General features: G+C 32.6%; 3 protein-coding genes across 6 annotated transcripts; 1 reads left to right on the top strand and 2 right to left on the bottom strand.

Annotated features, from left to right (window-relative positions):
• The first annotated feature begins 17 nt into the window (after positions 1-17).
• Positions 18-6,195, top strand: LOC144844723 (uncharacterized). Of its 3 annotated transcripts, none has more exons than XM_078701756.1 (8): positions 18-218; positions 1,620-1,766; positions 2,149-2,204; positions 2,337-2,412; positions 2,715-2,795; positions 3,038-3,502; positions 5,255-5,324; positions 5,414-6,195. In XM_078701756.1, the coding sequence occupies exons 2-8, from the start codon at positions 1,632-1,634 to the stop codon at positions 5,806-5,808; spliced, it is 1,278 nt and encodes a 425-aa protein (XP_078557882.1). In that variant the 5' UTR covers positions 18-218; positions 1,620-1,631; the 3' UTR covers positions 5,809-6,195. The 3 variants fall into 3 exon arrangements, with proteins under 3 accessions (XP_078557882.1, XP_078557881.1, XP_078557883.1); XM_078701755.1 differs by lacking the exon at positions 18-218 and adding an exon at positions 983-1,103; XM_078701757.1 differs by lacking the exon at positions 18-218 and adding an exon at positions 994-1,108.
• Positions 6,196-6,338: 143 nt separating this feature from the next.
• On the bottom strand, positions 6,339-10,574 carry LOC144845954 (stearoyl-CoA desaturase 5-like). Its single transcript, XM_078703482.1, has 6 exons — positions 10,437-10,574; positions 9,493-9,715; positions 9,132-9,262; positions 8,207-8,412; positions 7,838-8,020; positions 6,339-7,727 (listed from the first exon to the last, which is right to left on the bottom strand). The coding sequence occupies exons 2-6, from the start codon at positions 9,710-9,712 to the stop codon at positions 7,466-7,468; spliced, it is 1,002 nt and encodes a 333-aa protein (XP_078559608.1). The 5' UTR covers positions 9,713-9,715; positions 10,437-10,574; the 3' UTR covers positions 6,339-7,465.
• An 857-nt stretch (positions 10,575-11,431) lies between these two features.
• LOC144845877 (stearoyl-CoA desaturase 5-like) lies at positions 11,432-17,766 on the bottom strand. 2 transcript variants are annotated; one of them, XM_078703359.1, is made up of 6 exons: positions 17,674-17,766; positions 14,792-15,041; positions 14,153-14,283; positions 13,642-13,847; positions 12,981-13,160; positions 11,432-12,684 (listed from the first exon to the last, which is right to left on the bottom strand). In XM_078703359.1, the coding sequence occupies exons 2-6, from the start codon at positions 15,015-15,017 to the stop codon at positions 12,432-12,434; spliced, it is 996 nt and encodes a 331-aa protein (XP_078559485.1). In that variant the 5' UTR covers positions 15,018-15,041; positions 17,674-17,766; the 3' UTR covers positions 11,432-12,431. The 2 variants fall into 2 exon arrangements, with proteins under 2 accessions (XP_078559485.1, XP_078559484.1); XM_078703358.1 differs by lacking the exon at positions 17,674-17,766 and adding an exon at positions 15,160-15,203.
• Positions 17,767-19,289: the final 1,523 nt, after the last annotated feature.

The raw sequence follows: 19,289 nt of genomic DNA, 5'->3' as shown, positions 1-19,289 counted from the left end.
TGTCACGACATGATTATACTACCTGAACTACACACTATTGTTATTTCATATTATTTCGAGTTTCATATATTTATTTTCGACCAAAAGAATAGTAACAAGATAATAATATTAGGCTCTTCTTAGTTTAATGATCAGTGAATCAAAGAAACTTGTATCTCGAACGAAATGACTCATTACTTACAGCGGACAACAACCAAGAGGTCGTGTCAATAGTAAAGGTAACCAAAATAATCAGACATTGTTAGGTAGGCCTAGGTATAGGTACGTCCAATAGAGTCCTAATCAATATTGTTATCAAAATAAGAGATATTATTACTTAAACTATTGGGCTACACGTCCACAGATGACGATTGAACTGTATTAATTCATGCCTCATTCGGACAAGTTTATTTATTTATTTATTTCGTTTTCTTTCAGTAGGGTAGCCCTCTCAGTAATAATAAAAAACTGCTCTTCCGAGGGGCCCTACGACACATTTAAACATAAAAACATAATTTCAAAACAACTTAAACTAAACTTAAACTAAAACTTCAAAGCATGTTCTCATTTGTTAATTATAAACGGTTTATACCATTTTTAATAATTTTAAACTACAACCATCCTAAACCACCCGCAAAAAATAACTTAAATGAATCTTAACAAGTTGATGAAAATAGAATAGGTATGGGTGTTTTTTATACGAAGAAGAAAAAATGCATCATCATCTCTCATAATTTGTAGAGTGGACATATATTTCATAGTAGTGGCATACTGTTTATTAAATAAACCCGCCGATATTTTAAGTATTCTTACATAACCTGTTGTTACTGTATTTAGAATACGGGTTTTCCACTCTAAACAAACGACAACAAACTTAGATGTATACCTTTTCAGTTGATCTACCATTAACAATACCCTTGTGTTGTTACTTGTGTGGACTCACTTATTTTTAGAACATTAATCGACTGTCGTCACATCCGCCTCTTATAATAATTCAATGTATATTGGTGTAGGCCTACACTTCGCTGCGGAATATAAGCCACAATTACACTTTAGAAAAGACAACTAATCGGCATTGTTTGGGCTGCATCAACCTTTCCAACAACTATAAAGCTCCATGCTATGTAGGGTAAAATCCATTGATTTCTTTTTGATGAGTGCACTGTATATGAAGTATTGTAGTTAAAATCAATTGAGTGTAGCTGTAGTTTGCACTAGAACAGTTTTGCTTTGTTGTTACGTAGGCCTATTACCTAACCATTTTGTTACCCATTAAAGGTTTGGAAATTGTGTGTTTGTTTATTTTTCAATATATCTCTAACAATTCTTGCCATACTGAATGAAATATTATGGTATAGGCCTATGCCTTAGTCCATGGAACAACTATAGCTTTTTGGTCAAGATACGGACGCACATTTTGCAATGCTATATAGGCCTGAGGAAATATAGTATAGTATAATCGGTGTAAGAATTTTCTTGCAGACCTCCATTTAATCTCTTAATCTTACACTTATTGCAATTAATCTAACTGTACAAACAAACGAGCAATCACTAGAAGTAATAACTTATCATTATGAAAATAAGCTGATAAATGTTGGGTTAATATTTTGTTTTATCTGAAAGTATTTATTTCAATTGAGGTACCTGGGTAAATGGCCAAATCACTCACGTCATCGGATTGCGTCTCCCGCTATAACGCTCTATTGGATCGTGCTAGAAATATAGAAGTTCAAAAACTCTCAAGCATTGATGGGTGTATTCAGTTTGCATCTGCCATGTTATTAAAGGTAATCTATAGTCTAAGTTCTAGACTGAATTTCAACTTTTAAAATATTTCAAAGATAAATAGTTGACACACACGGCGTTTCATACGTATACTGTTTGGGATTTTCCAGACAAAAAATCGAAACTGCCTAACTTAGGCGTAGGTACAATAATAATAATAACAACTTTGTTTTAACGATAACTAAAGGATGCGAATTTGTAGCCTAACTCTGTCTAATTTGGAGTTCTACCTATAGCTGATGATGTTAAACTTTTAGTTGATATTCCAATCTTCCAAAATAGGATTCACTTATTTCAATGATGGGGATTCACGAGCAACTCGGTTAAAAGCCCGTTTAAGTACTGACCTCTACAATATTTTAGTGAATAAATGTGTTTTTCTAGGCAAACAAGTTAAAGCGAAACGATGAGAAATTTGTTTTGTATAACAGGATTTGTATGTAAGTATTAAGTAATAATAAAAAATTAAACTAATATAGATAGTATTGATAATATGTATTACTTAATGAAGTTCAAGAATATTGTATTTTTCATATAGGCCTAATTATGTTCTTTATGTAAAACATTTCTAGATATATTGACGAAAAACTGCCTAGTCATCCACTTTGGTCGTCTGTGAAGAAAGAACAAAAGGAGCAGTTGAGACAGGTTGGTGTGTTAAATCTGCATTGTTTTCGTTGTCTTGCAATAATCTGCTTCTACTACAATTGGAGGATGTACATAACAAGCATGTATTATTGCCATAAACCCAGAAAGTCGTAAATAACACGTGAATGTGTTATGCTTTCTCTGTCATATGTTTACATATTGTATCCCAAACAAGTTGGAAAGAGCCGTATAATGTTTCCTTTTAATTTATTTATTATCTCTAATTTTGTTCCCACGTGTGTCTGATCGTCTTAATAATAATATTATACTGTACCAGTAATTGAACTTGGTTGCTTTCGTAGGTTTCTAACCGTGCATTTGAACATGTGATGTCCCTCAAAAAAGATATAGTATTTAACATCATAGAAGAAAATAGTTCGAAGGTATGTAACAAATTTACGAATAACAATAAACTCATCTCCTTAAAATACGTTATAAACCCATGCAAAGAAGTAATGTGTGTCTACCATTCAAATCAAATCGTTAACATTGGGATGATGAAATTATGTTTCTGAATCTCGTTTATTATGTTGCTTTTCTATAGACTGATATAATTATGATTTAAAACTCATGTGCCTTTAATAAACTCAATGCTACTCTGATTTTACTTTCTTTCAAATTACAGAGACACAATTCCAAGACTAGATCAAAAGATGTATCAATTGGGACCGAGTTTAAATACTTCAATGGAAATCGCAGTGCTAACTTATCCCATAACACAACGGAATCATATTCATGTGAAGGAGAGGAGAAACAAAATCTAACTAGTTCTCAGCAGCCTGAAAATACCATTGTGGAAAAAGATACATTAGGTACTCTTATCCAAGGGAACACAGATCAACATTTACATAATTACAATTTACATTCTAGGCCGCAACTAAGTGCTGCTGCTAGTTGCCCAAGCGGTACAGAAAACTATTTGAAACTTTCTCAAGAACTCGTTCAGAGACGGCTATCACATCCACCAGAATCGAGTCTAACAGAGAAGAGTTACGCAGCGTTACTGCCATTTTGCTCCCAGTGTGTGAATAAAGCTAATAAAAGCAGTAGAATGATGGCAAGAATAAATTGTACATGTATGTTGGAATCGGTAAGTATTCGAAGTGGGTAAAACAACTGTAAAATTCCAATGAAAGGAACAGACACTAAACAGTCACAATAACACTAATTAATCAACTTTATGCTTTTTTGAATAATAATAATCTGTTATGTATAAATCAATCAGGTTTTCGACCATCATACTCAACATCTACTGCACTTACAAAAGTGACGGAAGACTGGTATAGTGCAATAGACGAGGGTAAGCTGGTCGGAATCTGTTTACTAGATTTTAAAAAGGCCTTTAATACGGTAAACCATAACATACTATTAAGTAAATTGAGACTTTATGGTTTAAGTAAATATGTTTTAAAATGGTTCGAGAGCTATCTGTCTGAGCGAAAGCAATTCACAAATGTAAATAATACATTGTCTGATTATACACACATCCAATGTGGAGTGCCTCAGGGGTCAAGTGGGCCCACTTGCTTTCCTCTTATATATAAATGACCTATCGAAAGTTGCAAACAAATGTAAAATAAGTATGTATGCTGACGATACTATAATTTATTGTTCTTCAAAAAATGAAAATGAAATATACCAAAGTATAAATGAAGAACTTATACAAATCCACGATTGGCTAAAAAATAATAAATTGAGTCTAAATGTCTCTAAATCCGAGTTCATGTTGATCGGATCGACAAACCGATTGGCAACTATCAAAGACAAAAATAGATCAGTTAATATAGATAATGATGTTGTACCACGCGTTCGATATTGTAAACATCTCGGTATCATAATAGACGAACATTTATCATGGAAAAATCAGATTGAATACATTCGAGGTAAAGCTCTAAATGGATTGGGTATGCTCAGACGATGTAGCTATTATTTTCCACAAAACATATTAAAACATATTGCAAACTCTATTGTAATACCTTACTTGCGCTATTGTAACATAATTTGGGGAAATAGTAGTCAAACTCTAATGAAAAGAGTTCAAACTATCCAAAACAGAACAGCTCGAATCGTGTGTGGTCTAACATATGACACACCTAGTAGTGAGGCACTAAGACAAATTAATTGGTCAAGTTTATTTTATCAAGATAGATATGAATGTTGCATGGTTATATATAAGGTTTTGACAGATAATGCCCCACCTTACCTAAATAATGTATTTACATACAATGATATAAATTATAATCTAAGGCACAGTGATACACATCTATTCATCCCGAAGCCAAAAACCGATTTAAAAAAACGAAGTCTGTCTTATCGTGGAGCAATTATATGGAATAGTCTCAATGTTGATACCCTTCCAAATTCAGTTAAGTTGTTTAAAACGTATCTGAAAAATGCATTGTAAAACATAATGGTATGGTAATCTACGATGGTGTACATCCAACTTTTAAAATGGCTAAATACCATGTAAAATGTGTGTTTTATCACTATTTTTTTTTTTTTTAAGGTAAATGAAATCAAAAAGATTTATGTATTACAGTAGAATCCCCATAAATTATACACTTCGATAAGGGTTCCCGTTTACACGGGAAGTACCGGTATGGTGTACCCTAAATTGAGGTGTCAGATGAAGGGGATTCTGCTGTAATTTTGTTTCTTTTCAATTTCAATTTTTTCGTTTCTTTCGTATTTATATGGTGTTGGTTTTTTTGTAATATAGTATCACGAACTTGTGTAAAACAATCAATGTTGATTGAACGAGTTGTGCTGTACATCAGTCTCGTGTCTAAATAAAGTTTATATATATATATTTAAATGATAAATGATACGATTATATTTTTAGAACGCCGAATCACATGACAAAGAAACACAAACAACTGAGTCTTCTGTTGCAGCTAATTTAACGAAAAGATGTAAGTAAGAAAAGGCATTAAGTTTTGTAACTTAAGGAAAAATTAAAATTGATGACTTGTTAAAATTAATAAATTTACTTTCTTCCCAGATGATGCATTTTTGTTATCAATTGGTGATGGGGACGTCATTGGTAACGAGTTACTCCAACAACTTACCAAAAACGGTTTTAGAATCTGTACTCTGAAACAAAATAAACGTTTAGGAGAAGACATCACCAGAAGTTACGCTAGTTTAATATATAATAGTAGCTATGTCATCGCTATAGTTTCTATAGACCTTCTCGGAGATTCTTTAACTTCTTGGTTGCTTGACAGAGCTTTTTTCGAGACTCTTTGGCGCAGGTTTAGTTGTCTTTTACCGATTGTATTACAAGGCTGTGATCTTCCATATGCAATGCAGAATATAGTGTCATATAACATTTCTGATAATAACACTCCAGATATAAAAACAATATTTGAACAGGTATGTGAGTGTTTAAAATAAACCATCAAACTGTATGTTGCGTTAACAAAACTTGGCAACATTTAGAAAGCGAGAGAGGGCGTGCCGTTTAATATTTCGGCCCATATTGGAGATACAGATAACTCGAGATTTTAATCAGCTTTTTGACGTTACCAATACCTTAATTTTCCAGAAATGTTCTGTTAAAAGTCAATCTATGAACACCAGATTTAATATACAATTCACCGCTATAATTAAACAAACAGTTATTGTTGAATAGATATGCCTAAATACCTGTATCCTCTTAAGTTATGTAATAGTGTATTATAGTTTATTTTGTATCTTACATGTGTATTTTCGTTGCTGTTTTGCTGTCTTTCTCTGTATAAACGAAATTAAATGAATCCCGCACGCTTTGTGTTACATTACAGTATTAAACATTAATCAATAACATTCCATCAACATTTTTGTATAAATGTTCTTGTTTTATTTCGAACTAAACATTAAAACAAATATTACAACACAGTAAAATAAAATATTTATGTATTATGTATTGCATTGCACACCAACCACACAAAATAGCATTAAGATATAATGCACATTTAACATAACTCGTGCTCATTTGTGTTAAAATAATAATTCATAAAATTTCAATTATTTCAATGTTATTTTACTATTTACAAGTTATAGGGAATTAATATATATTATAACCTATATTTACAATTGTTTTTCAAACGGTTCAATTTATTTATAACAAAAAACCAATAACTGAAAAACAAGCAGAAGTAAAAAAAGATTTTCGTTTTAGGCCTATAATGGTTGTCGATCGTGACTTGCTTTGATGTAGAGTCGGATATCCTTCCCAGCCGACTAATTTGTTATGGTATCAGGATCGGAACACGCACGCATAAGGACAAACAACGTTGTTTTTAATCTGAAAAAATGTCTAGCTAATTAATTTAGATAGAAGAGTTCAAGATCTAATTGGCCATCTTGAAAAGTAAGTACATTTTGATAGTTCAAATCTGAAATTTCTTTGCTGTTTTGCTAGGCCCAAGAATGGTTTTAAAAGAGATTGACAGCCCACCGGCTGCCATGTGTACACTCTACCTTTCTGCTTTGAGTTAGCGTCTTTTGTTTTCTCATTTCATTTCTATTGTCTTTGTCAGCTGCCGTTTTTTACATTCTTTCCTTTCATTGTCTATCGTCGGTCTCCTTCAGGAATACTATTTAAGACTGAACCAGGGGAAATACTCCAGTTACTGTATACATATTCATCTTATTAGTAGGCTATAACCACACGACACTAACTATAACGCAGTCGCGTGCTCAAGTTATAGTGTTTACCGACCGATTATCCGACAAACCGACCGACATAGTGAGCTGTAGAGTCGCGTTGCACGCGACTAAAAACCGTCGGCGAAGTGTTTTATATAAAGAAATGTAACTCTATAACTATTATTATTCTTGTGAATATCTGAATTATGACAAATCGACAACCCAATTTATCAAAGCTACAATATTCAATTTCGGAAATAAATGATGTAATGAAATAAATAAAATGTGGTTGCGATGGTACAGGATAGACCTTCACATACTTCACTTTATAATATAGTAGTATTTTACGCTTCTAAATTACCAGGCTACTTCTCTTTCGTGATCGTATAACGTTGAGTCACATTAATATTTCTGTTCACGTTCAGTCGTGCTTATCTCTAAAGTTTCTTAATTTCTGATCGCCAGTTCTTTCTATTCTTGCCTTTATTACTGCTGGGCTTACAGTTTTTAAATCGTAAGCTAGGCCAAGTTTAGCCATGAAGTCAAGAAATATGGTAGTGGGGTTTACGCGCCAGCCGAGTTCTCCAGCGCGGTAGTCTTGAGGAAATGTGTGATGGTAGTTGTGCCAGCCCTCGCCAACTGTTAGACCAGCTACAAATATGTTCTCTGCCGGGTTAATATTCCTGCAAGAAAAACGAAATTCTAATTTCAAAAAATTTTCACTATAAGTATCCATCCATTTTATCTAACAAAAATCACAGCAGGTCAATGGTTAACTGAAGGGTTAACTTACTCATCATATGGTCTATTGCCCCAAATGTGGGCAGCACTATTGACCAGCCACGTGCAATTCAATGACAACACGTAGCGCAATACCCCAGCAACGAAGTACCCATTCCATACAGTTTCACCCCATAGCGTTGGAACTAAACTCGGTATGATGAAACAAAACAGGGGCATCATAATAAGGTAATACCTACAAAAGAACAAAGGAAGATGTTAATACTTTTTCCTTTTTATCGTAGGCCTACGTCACAACCTAAACTTAGTAGACAGAAAAACCGTAATATTTATTTATTATTTTAACGTAGTGCATAAGTTACAGTTATACTGCCCGGCAAAGTAACAACACTTTTCTAATAGAGTTAACAAAACATCTTACTTGTGTTGATATTTTACGATAGGATCGTTTGTCAAATCTGAGAGATCAATTTTCTGACCGTTCTTGATCACATCCGGGTGTTTTTTCACCAGAAGCCAACCCACGTGAGAGAAGAAAAATCCACGCTTTGCGTTGTGAGGATCAGAATCCGTCTCAGAAAATTTGTGATGAACCCGATGATCACGTGACCATTCAAATATGCTATTCTATAATGTGAATTTAATCAATCATTAGTTAATTAAATTAATGTATGTATGAAAATAATAAAAATGCATGATTCAACATTGTACATTAACAATTTTAGGAGATAGGAATACGCCATCTAGAGTTATATGTTTGTGTTTTAGACACAGTAGGCCTACTTTTATCCTATCATAGAGCTAGATAACATCTAGCAAGTAAGTTTCTTGTGATTTATGTAACATAAAAAAAATAGAAAAATAACTAAAATAATTATTAATATATACGGTATTAATCTATGCAGCAAGGGTAAAATGAACCTAAAATAGAATGGCATTTAGCAGATCGACACCGCCCTCTATAGTTATATTTTGGTGTTTTAGGCAAAGTCTTTTTATTTTATCAGAAAGCTAGATAACATCGGTTGTATTATATTACATAAACGAGCATGTTTCTTGTGATTTATGTAACATAAGATATTAAGATATGATAAATCTATGCAGCAAGGATAAAATGGACCTAAAATAGAATGGCCTTTAGTAGATAGACACCCGCCCTCTAGAGTTATATTTTGATGTTCTGTACAAACTACTTTTGTCCTATCAGAGAGCTAGATAACATCAGTTGCATTCCGGTAAACAAGCATATTTCTTGTGACGTATGTAACATCTATTAAGGTATTAAAAACAAATTTAGCAAGGATAAAAATGAACCAAAATAGAATGGATATAATTAGAATGCCTACCTGATGCGCCGTAAGAGTAAGTACAGCTAATAATAGGCGAAGTGGCCACTTAGCCTTGTAACTGCGGTGTGCCCATAGTCTGTGTGATCCCGCTGTTACACCGACCTCTGTCCAAAACCATAGGAATGTACCTACAGTCAGATTGAAAAAAGGGTTATTTTACCCTGTTCTCTACAAAACTGATATTCCAAATTAAATTGACAAAACTAGCTTTGTTATCGACAATAATTTCGTGTACTGTTTATTGGAAAATCCAATATAATTTCAGCGTGAATCTAATCCAATCAAAATTGCTATTTAAGGATAAAAACGTGATTGTTAGGAAAACACTCTAGTTTTAATTAAGTCCTATAGAACTTACTCCACATTAGCGTCATCAGTTCACATTGTCCAATCAACGATAGACCATATACTGCAGCTAGATGAACCAGTGCCATGATAATTACGTTAAGCCAAACCACTTCATAGTCACGTGGTTTAGGTTGATCTTCTTCTGTAACTTGGTCAAATAAAAGTTCTTTCATTGCGTCATCTTTGAAAATGGCGTGATGTACAATCGCTTCATTTGGGCTTGGAGCCATTTTCTAATTTAAAAAAAAACGTATTCTTGTCTGTTTATATAGTAATTATCAAGAGTTTTAACATTAATTTTGTTCCATAACCCTTTTTATCCAATAGGAGACAATTAAAACTGTTTTAAAAACGAATGATTGTTTCTTCATTTCGATTAACTGAGACGGCAATCTATAACCTATTAAAACATTAGACATACACGACGTGTCATACCTATACTGTCAATAAGTTTATATTTCTCAATAGCATGAAAATAAAATGCATATTTTATGATTAATGGCCAGGTAATAAACTTAAAACTCGACTTAAAGGTAACTATACTATAAATAAAATTTAAATTTTTCTAGTTTGTTAGTAGGCCTATATTTCCTATTTTTGTTTTCTCCTTTTCCATGTTGTTTGGTTGTTATACCGTTTCACATTATTAGATTTGCAACGACGAATTTAAATTGAAAGCGCCGGACATCGGATAAAATAACACAAACTTTAATTGTACATGCTACATACATGTTTCAAATCTCTAACCATCATTAGCTAAACAAGTAAATTGTCTCAAAATATTGTAAAACGTTCAGAGTTTATCAACAATGTATTTGTTTTATATTTAAATTACGAATACATTTACCAATTTTATTAATTGAATTAACCAAGAGGTATAAACAATTATGGTACCATATAATAATACATTAAATTTAAAAAACAAGAAGCTTAAAGAATTATAACTCAACTTACGTTAATAAAGCTTGAAACGAATTGCTTTAAATATATTTTGGAATGAGATCCGTCCGTTTAGGTACACCGTCACAAGTCGAATGATCATTTCTTTTGCTTGAGGTTTTTTATAGGACATAGAGCTAAAATCGTTCTATTTGTACAAGATATCGCAACCAAAAATAGAAACTGGTTCTATAAATAAAAAAAGAAGAAAGAAAATCAAACTGGAGAAAAGTTCGGTGACCAATGAAAGTGAAAAATCTACCTCAGCGATCTCTGAATAGCCAAAGTGTATTTACAGATTGAGATTAGAATATAGTGTTATTTGTTCATCAACACAGCTACAAGGATAGGACAGATTTTAAATTTTAAAGGTATAAATCAAATACCGGTTAAAACCGGTTTTTTATTAACACCTTCCATACCCAACCATAATTATAGTCTCTTGATAGGATTTAGGGGTTTATACCTCCATGGTTAAAATATATTTCCCTCACGTAATGACGTGAAAGTGTGTCCTCTTGAAAGAATATGCCCTTAAACGGTGTGCCAAAAATGAGAGGCTCTATAATACTGTTGAGGTCTATCTTTGCATCTATCTTTGTTCTCGCGGTTGTACTACAACTGCTGATTGGCTGATGACGTACAGTCATGATATTGGATTGAAATAATTATTGAACGTTATTGAACGTGTTTTGGATGGATTATATTGCTGCAATTAGTGATCTAATATTCTTATAATAAGATGTTTGATTTTTACACAAAATGGGCGTTTGGATATCTCGGTGCTTGTTTTTAGTCGCGTGCAAACGCGACTCTACATCTACATCTACATCTCACTATGTCGGTCGGTTGGTCGGTCGGTCGGTCTCTCGGTCCGTCGGTCAAATGTGTGCACGCAACTGCAGCCATGTATATAGCCTTGTTTATTTTGCAGAAATGGGAATAAAAATATAAATTAATTCTGTTTTGACAAAATCGCAACTAGTAATAATTCGCTTCAAACACTAAACTTGATTCTATACATATATGATCCATTTATTACACATTTATAAACAGAATAAATAACATTCAGCTTGCTAAAATTGATTCATATGTTAAAATAGTAATATAACTTATATGCCTTTCAAACAGTTATTCTCCTCTTATCATAAACTGTATAAATACAGACAGTCGTATACTAAACAGCTGTTCACTATCAATGTAGGCCCTAATATGTTAAAAGGAAATACTCTTACAACAATTGAAAGATCGAACAATTGTTTATCGATAATGATTATGTCTTCAGTGTATTTAATTTCTGATTAAACTTAAACCATTTTCTATTAGTCGACATATAGTCAAAGTCATACAGTGAAAGAAGAAATAAAACATAATAATATTTCCGTAATAATCCTTTTGGTGATTAGATACTACTTTGATTTTTTCTTTTCTTAGTTTTTTTTTTATGTTTCAGCCTATGTTTTATGAGAGTAGGCCTAACTATCGAGTATTTAACCATTTTTAACATGTTACAAATGTATAGAAATGATACAGTTGATGTGATAGAACAAACGCAGCTTTTAAAAAACGAAAGGAAGTTTTTTCCAACCTCCGTAGCAAACATAACATAACATTACCTGAACTAAAGCATTTATTCACTGAACCAAAAGGACGCAAATTCACAAAGAAACAACATATTTAAAAAGTAACTAAAGTTGTATTGGTAGACATGTTTCGGTATATCTTAAACCATCGCCTGTATACTATCGATATAATTATATATATATATTATATACATTATCATTGATTAAATAATTCCATATCACTTTTTATATAATGCAATGTAATAATAAATGAATATGAATAACGTTTTAAAATTAAACAGATTTCATCCCTAGGCCTACATCAGTAATAGATGATGAGATTTAATTAAAAAGTGTTTTATTAACTGTACAATATAGGCCTATTGCGTTTTCCACATTCACCATCTTTCTGATCATATAGCAGGCCAGTTTTAAATCTATCAGTTTGTCAATCCTGTTTATTCAGTAAACTTGTATCGCCAGTTCTCTGTATTCTTGCCTCTATTACCGCGGGGCTTACTGTTTTTAAATCGTAGGCTTGACCAAGTTTAGCCATGAAATCGATAAACATTGAAGTGGGGTTTACGCGCCAGCCGAGTTCTCCAGCGCGGTAGTCTTGGGGAAATGTGTGATGATAGTTGTGCCAGCCTTCGCCGAATGTTACTCCTGCTACAAATATGTTCTCAGCCGGGTTTATGTATCTAGAAAAAAATAAAATATTATTGTCAATAGTAAACATTTTGATAATTATGTGACCCGCACCATATTACTGTTCTACTACGCGTCCAGATTCGGAGCGCTGCCCTTTTGAATGCCCCCTATTTATAGCCTCCCATCTTCGATATTCATTCAATGGAAGCTGCGGCTTAATTGAATAAAAGTGTACCTTAGAACACAAATAATTATAATGTTTTGTAGTCATTGAATGGGAAGAATATGAATCTTAAACTCAGTCAGTTAATTTTAGTTTAAAATGATATATTTTAGGCCTACTTACTTATCATATGGTTTATTGCCCCACAAGTGGGCAGCGCTGTTTACAAGCCACGTGAAATTTAACGAGACAACGTAACGCAAAATACAAACAAACAACCCATTCCACAGAGATTCTCCCCATAATGTTGGAGTTATACTTGGTATGATGAAACAAAACAGTGGCATCAATATCATGTAATATCTGAAATACAACATAATTTTAATTGTACAAATAAATTGTAAAAACCTTAAGAAGGAAACAAATTGGACTCCAAATGTATCCACTATATTGTTTAGTATCTATGGAAAGGCAGTTATAATACGCATGTTGCTCTTCCTACAAAACAAAATTATGTTTTTGCCCTCTTATCTTAATCTATTTAATAATTAATAAACAAAAAATAAATAAAAATCGAGGATAAAGATAAGGGATAAAACATTGGAAAACTCTGTGAATAGAATACTTCACAATGTGTTTTCAATATAGGGTCTAAAGGATTGTAATTTGATATATAATAATGATAACAGGGTTTATCATTGGATATTGAAATATCACATGATGTTTTTAGCAGATTAACTGCTGTTTCAATATTGTTTGCATTATCATCCCATATACTTTCCATCGATTTCCATGTAATTTACAATTTCGGTAACAATAATTATTTGCAAAAGACAACTCTTACTTGTGTTGGTATTGTACGATAGGATCGCTTTTTAAATCTGAGAGATCAATTTTCTGACCGTTCTTGATCACATCCGGGTGTTTTTTCACCAGAAGCCAACCCACGTGAGAGAAGAAAAATCCACGCTTTGCGTTGTGAGGATCAGCGTCCGTCTCAGAAAATTTGTGATGAACCCGATGATCACGTGACCATTCAAATACGCTATTCTAGAAATTTAAGAGTAAACTGTGATTAAAATGTATTTTTGTAAAATCACTTACTACAATAAATAATCAATGAAATTATGTCAATGTCTATACAAAATTGGAGAAAAATAAGACATTTTAGAGGTCAATTATCGACGAGTATTGCTAAAAATTAACTTTTTATTTGTCTGAAACATTACAATTAAAGTAAAATTAGGTACACAAATACCCCTTGCACATCGCCTAGCAAAACGTCGATGTGTCTTCACACTGGGGGTTTCTAGGCGATGTGTGAAAGGGAACATGTTATTTTTTACATAGCCTACCTGATGGGCCGTGAGCGTAAGTACAGCCAATAAGAGGCGAAGAGGCCACTTAGCCTTGTAACTGCGATGTGCCCACAGTCTGTGTGACCCTGCTGTTATACCAGTCTCACTCCAAAAATATACAAATGAAGCTGAGAATGAAAACAATTATACCATTTAAACAATTTTCTATTCAAGGATTTTTGTGGTTATACTTTGTAATTTGTAAACTTTTTGCGACTTTTTCTGCCTTTTATTTGTTTTTTTCGTGTTTTCTAAGAAGATTACGATATTAACATAATTATTTGGTTGTCATCTTAATAATTTATTTAAACATCTTTCCACTTCAAAGGAAATTTTTTTAATTTAAAGAACAAACATGCTTGTACAGTATAGTGTTTTTCATTTCTCACAAACTCAGATGTGGTCATTCAGTGACTATGTTTGCACTTTTAAATAATCGCTAGAAATTTTTAATCAATCTGGATTGTGAAATTCAAGAAACATAAGAAATAATCGCTACAAACGGCTTTAAAATCTCATCTGTTTTAGTTGGTTGTTGGCATCCCTTCTTATCTCAACCCACTTATCTCATTCGTGCAGCTGGAGTCTAGACAACTTTCGCCGAGTTGAAATCTAGAAAAAAAAGTTCTTACTTACCCCAGAGTACAGTCATCAGATGGCATTTCCAAACCACAAACAATAGAGCATATACTGCCCCAGCATGAAATAATGACATGCCTATCACATTAGGAAGAACTACTTTGTAGGTGCGAGGTTTTATCTCTTCGTCGATTTGGCTCTGTTGATCTTCCAATGACTGAATTTCCTCTTGTAGGCCTACGATTTTGGGATTCAAAACGTGTTCGTTTGGATGGGGAGCCATTCTGTATTCTAAAGAATAGGTAGCCTGCAAAAAAATATAAATATCTAATTTCTTACTAACACAGGCTTATATGCCTACTTTAGGGGGAAACCCCCAACTATACTATTTATTGGATTCTACAATAAAGATATCAGTAGTTCACCAAACAAAACACCGGAATTAACGCTCTGGTGTGTGCAAACTCTGGAGTGTCTCCGCAGTTCTGACAGTTGTTGTGAAAGTTTAGTACTTTATTTGAATAATACTTAATTCTTACTTGGAAAAAGTCTTATTTGGCAAAATTCTTACTTGGCAAAATAATTTCGCAGAATTTCGCAAAGTAAGAATTTTGCCAAGTAAGAATTTGCCGAGTAATGAGTTAAGCTCTATCTACACTATCAAAGTTTATGTGACAAAAAATTTGAATACCCAAATATGGAAGTGATATGCCCACATATGGTAGTGTTATGTCCACATCACATTTTATTGTCACATAAAGTTTGATAGTGTAGACAGAGCTTTAGTACTCTATTTGTTACTTAGCAAAATATAATTTTGTTAAGTATAGTACTTTTTATGTTTGTCACTTGGCAACATACAATTTTGACAAGTTTGGTACTTTATTTGTATGTTTGTTTCAAGTTATTTTGTTTGTTTCGATGTAGATATGTATTTAAATACCATATCTATTGAAAATCGGTTAATTAATAACTTCACAAATAAAAAAAATGTAATTTCCAGACCTGCTAGTGTTAAAAGAGGAGACAATTTTAAAAAGCCGGCGAGCAGTTTTAAAGTAACAAGTAACTTACTGGCATTGCATTTTTTACTTGTCCAAAAAACTTCATTTTTGTACAAGAGGCAAGAGTTATAATTTGTGATTTGTAATTTTAAAACATAATGTGATTTAATGTAGGCCTACAGGTTTTTTGATACGAATAGTTTAAAAAAAACCTATTTCACCCGCTTGTTTTTGGTGTTGCTGTTCTATTGTTAGTCAACTAAAACTATTGTTATATTGATACTTCTCTGCACAGTACAGTATGTGGAAATGGAGAAATTGAAGATACTAAATTTTTTTTTGTAAAGCATTTGATAGTATTCGAATGGAAAAATTAACTGTTTTGCAAAATGATCTTGTACTCTGCAACAATTATGATACATGGATTCTCTATACATCAGCAAATGCTGATAATAAATTAATGTACATTTTAGGCGGAGATTCTCGTGCAATCAACGAGGAATGTCTCACCAATTTTTATAAAGTTTTTAAACATTATTCAGGAAATTCTTGGGAGAAACGATCAGAACTATTTTTAATTATTTAATTCTCTCCTATATTTTTGCTTTCTTTTTTTTTATATACACTGTACATAGTTTTTAGTCGCGTGCAACAACTCACTATGTCGGTTGGTCGGTAAACACTAACTTGAGCACGCGACTGCAGCCATGTATAACGCCTTGTTAATGTTTGTTGATCTTATGTTTTGTTTTTTTCCCTCTTTTTGGCCGCACCACAAACGATTTTTGTTTTTTTCACCATTCTCAAGGTGAAGTGATTAAATTAAATTAATTAATTAGTTTTTTTAGTACCAGCGTATGTGTCATTACTTGGAAAAATAGAATTTTGCCAAGTATAGTAGTTTTTTTTTATTTCCTTCTGTACATAGGTATACTTATAGAACATGCATGGAAATTGATATATTTGTCATGTTACAAAAGCCCAAATATGGAAGTGATATGCCCACATATGGTAGTGTTATGTCCATATATGGACAAAAGCTTATCGTCCATACGATATATATTAAATAAGCACGCCCTTTAAAGACATATTCTTTGACATGGACCAAAATATTTGTCGACTGTTCGATCGGTTAAACTTACTCTATGGGTTAAGGCAGGGGCGCCGCAAACCGGGACAAATTCAAAACACTCCTCGACCATTGTTCTGGTCAATCTTTATTTCAGAAAGGTCATTGATGCAATACTAGAATTTGCTTGTAATAATAATTATTTAAACAAATTATAAATCCCAGCAGGATTTGAACTATGTCGGTAAAGCAAAAAATGTATATTTTAACCTGCTCATATGGAAATATTTTGCAAAGTACTTAACTCAGTTTCTGAGTGCTTTCATTATTTTCATTTCATTTTTAAACCAAAATTACTATACATATACGGTAACACATCCGGCGACAAAAAACAGCTGATCTTATCGGCTATTTTAACGACAATTTTCCTCATATGAATTGATGCTTTTTTCTCAAAAGCGTTATGTCAACACTTTTCAGTTCTAATTGGAGTTTTTGCCTTTGGTGTCTTCTTTAAACTCAATTAGAAGTTTCCAAATTCGAAGGTTTGGATTTTTCACTTGTTCACTTAAATTCTATTCTGCTTAAAGTTGTTTAACATTAGGATGAGGCAGTATACGATAAACATTACACAATCTTGCAATTAAATTATTATTATTTCTTCTTATAACAACAAAGCAATTGGTTTAAATATTATTTATTTTTATTAATTGCGTAGTGATACATTTGATTTAAGTATTGATATTAAGCTTTTTTTCAAAAATGTATAGATTCTAAATGTTGTGTTTAAATCTTCTGTTTAATTAAAATAAGAGCAACTAGTTTCTATGAAACTAATGTTACTTTCAAAGTTTAAATGTACTTACTATGTTTAAGTTTGCTTCTTTCCTCAATTATTAATTCTTTTCACACGATTATGTGACGGACACTGATTAGTTTGTCTCGTCGTACATCGAAACATACATTAAGGCACTATGTGGAAATTCAATATTGACCTCAGTTTTTAAAGGGTATGGGCCTAATGTACACAATGTAAACCGCAATGTAGGTCTATTGATTAGGCGTGTCATTGTCATCTCGGCCAATGGGCCACAAGTCCAATTTACACAGACGAGCGTGTAACGGTAAGCGGGAAAAAAATATAGAATTATTTCTTACGACCATTTACATAGAACGCGGAGCGGATGGGTTGTTGAAGTCTACGCGCTGTTCCGCTCGTCTGTGTATTGACCTTAATAACGTAATTTTCCACTTGTGCGATTTCTTTTACCGTTTCATCAGAAACTACTGGGATTGTTGAACAATTATAATTATCGTTGTAAATAGGCCTAACACATAAATGCAAATAAGCTAGATATCAGTAATAAGAGGAAACTGCCAATGTTGATAAAGCGTACGTTAGATCGGAAAGTTTGTCTTTTTTATGCGATTTTAATTTCGAATTTTTCACAATATGGGAAAACAAAATACAAATTCGAGTAAACATTGATAGAAAGTTCAAATTAATAATGATTTACTAATTTTTATAAAATAGCATACTTCATAGATAAAATATCAAAATCTGTGTTGATTTGCTTAATAGTCGGAACAAAGTAACTTGTAAATCCAAATACAAACAGTGTCCGCTCCAGAGCGGGAGGCTGCGGCATCCTCTACCGACTCCATATAAACTGAATTTAACTGGAAAATTATTACTTTTATGTTGAACCAAAAAAATAAAAGCACAGCGTCTCCAGTAGTTTGAAGAAGTTGACAGTATGATGTCAACGAAACGTCACTAAAGGTATTTATATACTAATTGTGAAATTCAATAAAAATTTAGTTCTATCATAATAATAAACGAATTTTTACCATTATGGTATAAATATTATTAATATCAGTATTTATTTATTCTGATTTATATCCGACACAGATAGGGTTTAGAAATAGACGGCTATTGAACCTAAAAACTATGGAACTGTTAATTATTAATCTGATAAATTGCTGAACAGATAAACTAATAAAACAAAATGTGTTGTAATAAAGTTTTCTTAATGCAAACACAGCTTCAAAAAGTTTGGTGATGGTTAAGGATTTATAATTTTGTTTGAAAACAAATGGTGTGTATGTTTTTGAACTGCTGTATATCTTTAGAGTCCTTAATATTTCCCGGTTCATGGTGGTATCACATGGATTTCTTTTCCCTTTAGTGAATATGTCCCATATTTATTCTTTCTTTATTCATTCTATATTTTTACAACTCTGAATAATTTTCATTTACATTTTACTTTTACTGGTTGTTTCTTTTTGATTTCTATTCCGTGTTCTTGGAAAATATCGATACTGCACTCTGACTTGGCACACTCAGCAGAGCCACACCAATACAAGTCGGGGTTCCAGATGGAGATATGACTTAATATTAGCGAAAAGATAAATATTTTGGCACATATGGCGTTTCATACGTATACTCCTTGAGCCTGTAAACTCAGACAAAAATCGAAAC

The sequence above is a fragment of the Antedon bifida genome, chromosome 6 (assembly GCF_963402885.1).
Source record: "Antedon bifida chromosome 6, ecAntBifi1.1, whole genome shotgun sequence".
Classification (NCBI taxonomy): Eukaryota; Metazoa; Echinodermata; class Crinoidea; order Comatulida; family Antedonidae; genus Antedon; species Antedon bifida.
Note: the sequence above shows the minus strand (reverse complement) of the source record. Positions and strands in the feature narration are given on the sequence as shown.

Bases quoted from the DNA above. Each gene is read 5' to 3' on its own strand.
- LOC144844723 (XM_078701756.1), top strand. From the start codon at position 1,632: ATGGCCAAATCACTCACGTCATCGGATTGCGTCTCCCGCTATAACGCT. The intron at 1,767-2,148 runs GTAATCTATAGT...GTGTTTTTCTAG, and splicing joins CATCTGCCATGTTATTAAAG to GCAAACAAGTTAAAGCGAAA. The intron at 3,503-5,254 runs GTAAGTATTCGA...TTATATTTTTAG, and splicing joins GTACATGTATGTTGGAATCG to AACGCCGAATCACATGACAA.
- LOC144845954 (XM_078703482.1), bottom strand. From the start codon at position 9,712: ATGGCTCCAAGCCCAAATGAAGCGATTGTACATCACGCCATTTTCAAA. The intron at 9,263-9,492 runs GTAAGTTCTATA...ATCTGACTGTAG, and splicing joins ACTGATGACGCTAATGTGGA to GTACATTCCTATGGTTTTGG. The intron at 8,021-8,206 runs GTAAGATGTTTT...GTTCTTTTGTAG, and splicing joins ATCGTAAAATATCAACACAA to GTATTACCTTATTATGATGC.
- LOC144845877 (XM_078703359.1), bottom strand. From the start codon at position 15,017: ATGGCTCCCCATCCAAACGAACACGTTTTGAATCCCAAAATCGTAGGC. The intron at 13,161-13,641 runs GTAAGAGTTGTC...GTTGTATTTCAG, and splicing joins ATCGTACAATACCAACACAA to ATATTACATGATATTGATGC. The intron at 12,685-12,980 runs GTAAGTAGGCCT...ATTTTTTTCTAG, and splicing joins GGCAATAAACCATATGATAA to ATACATAAACCCGGCTGAGA.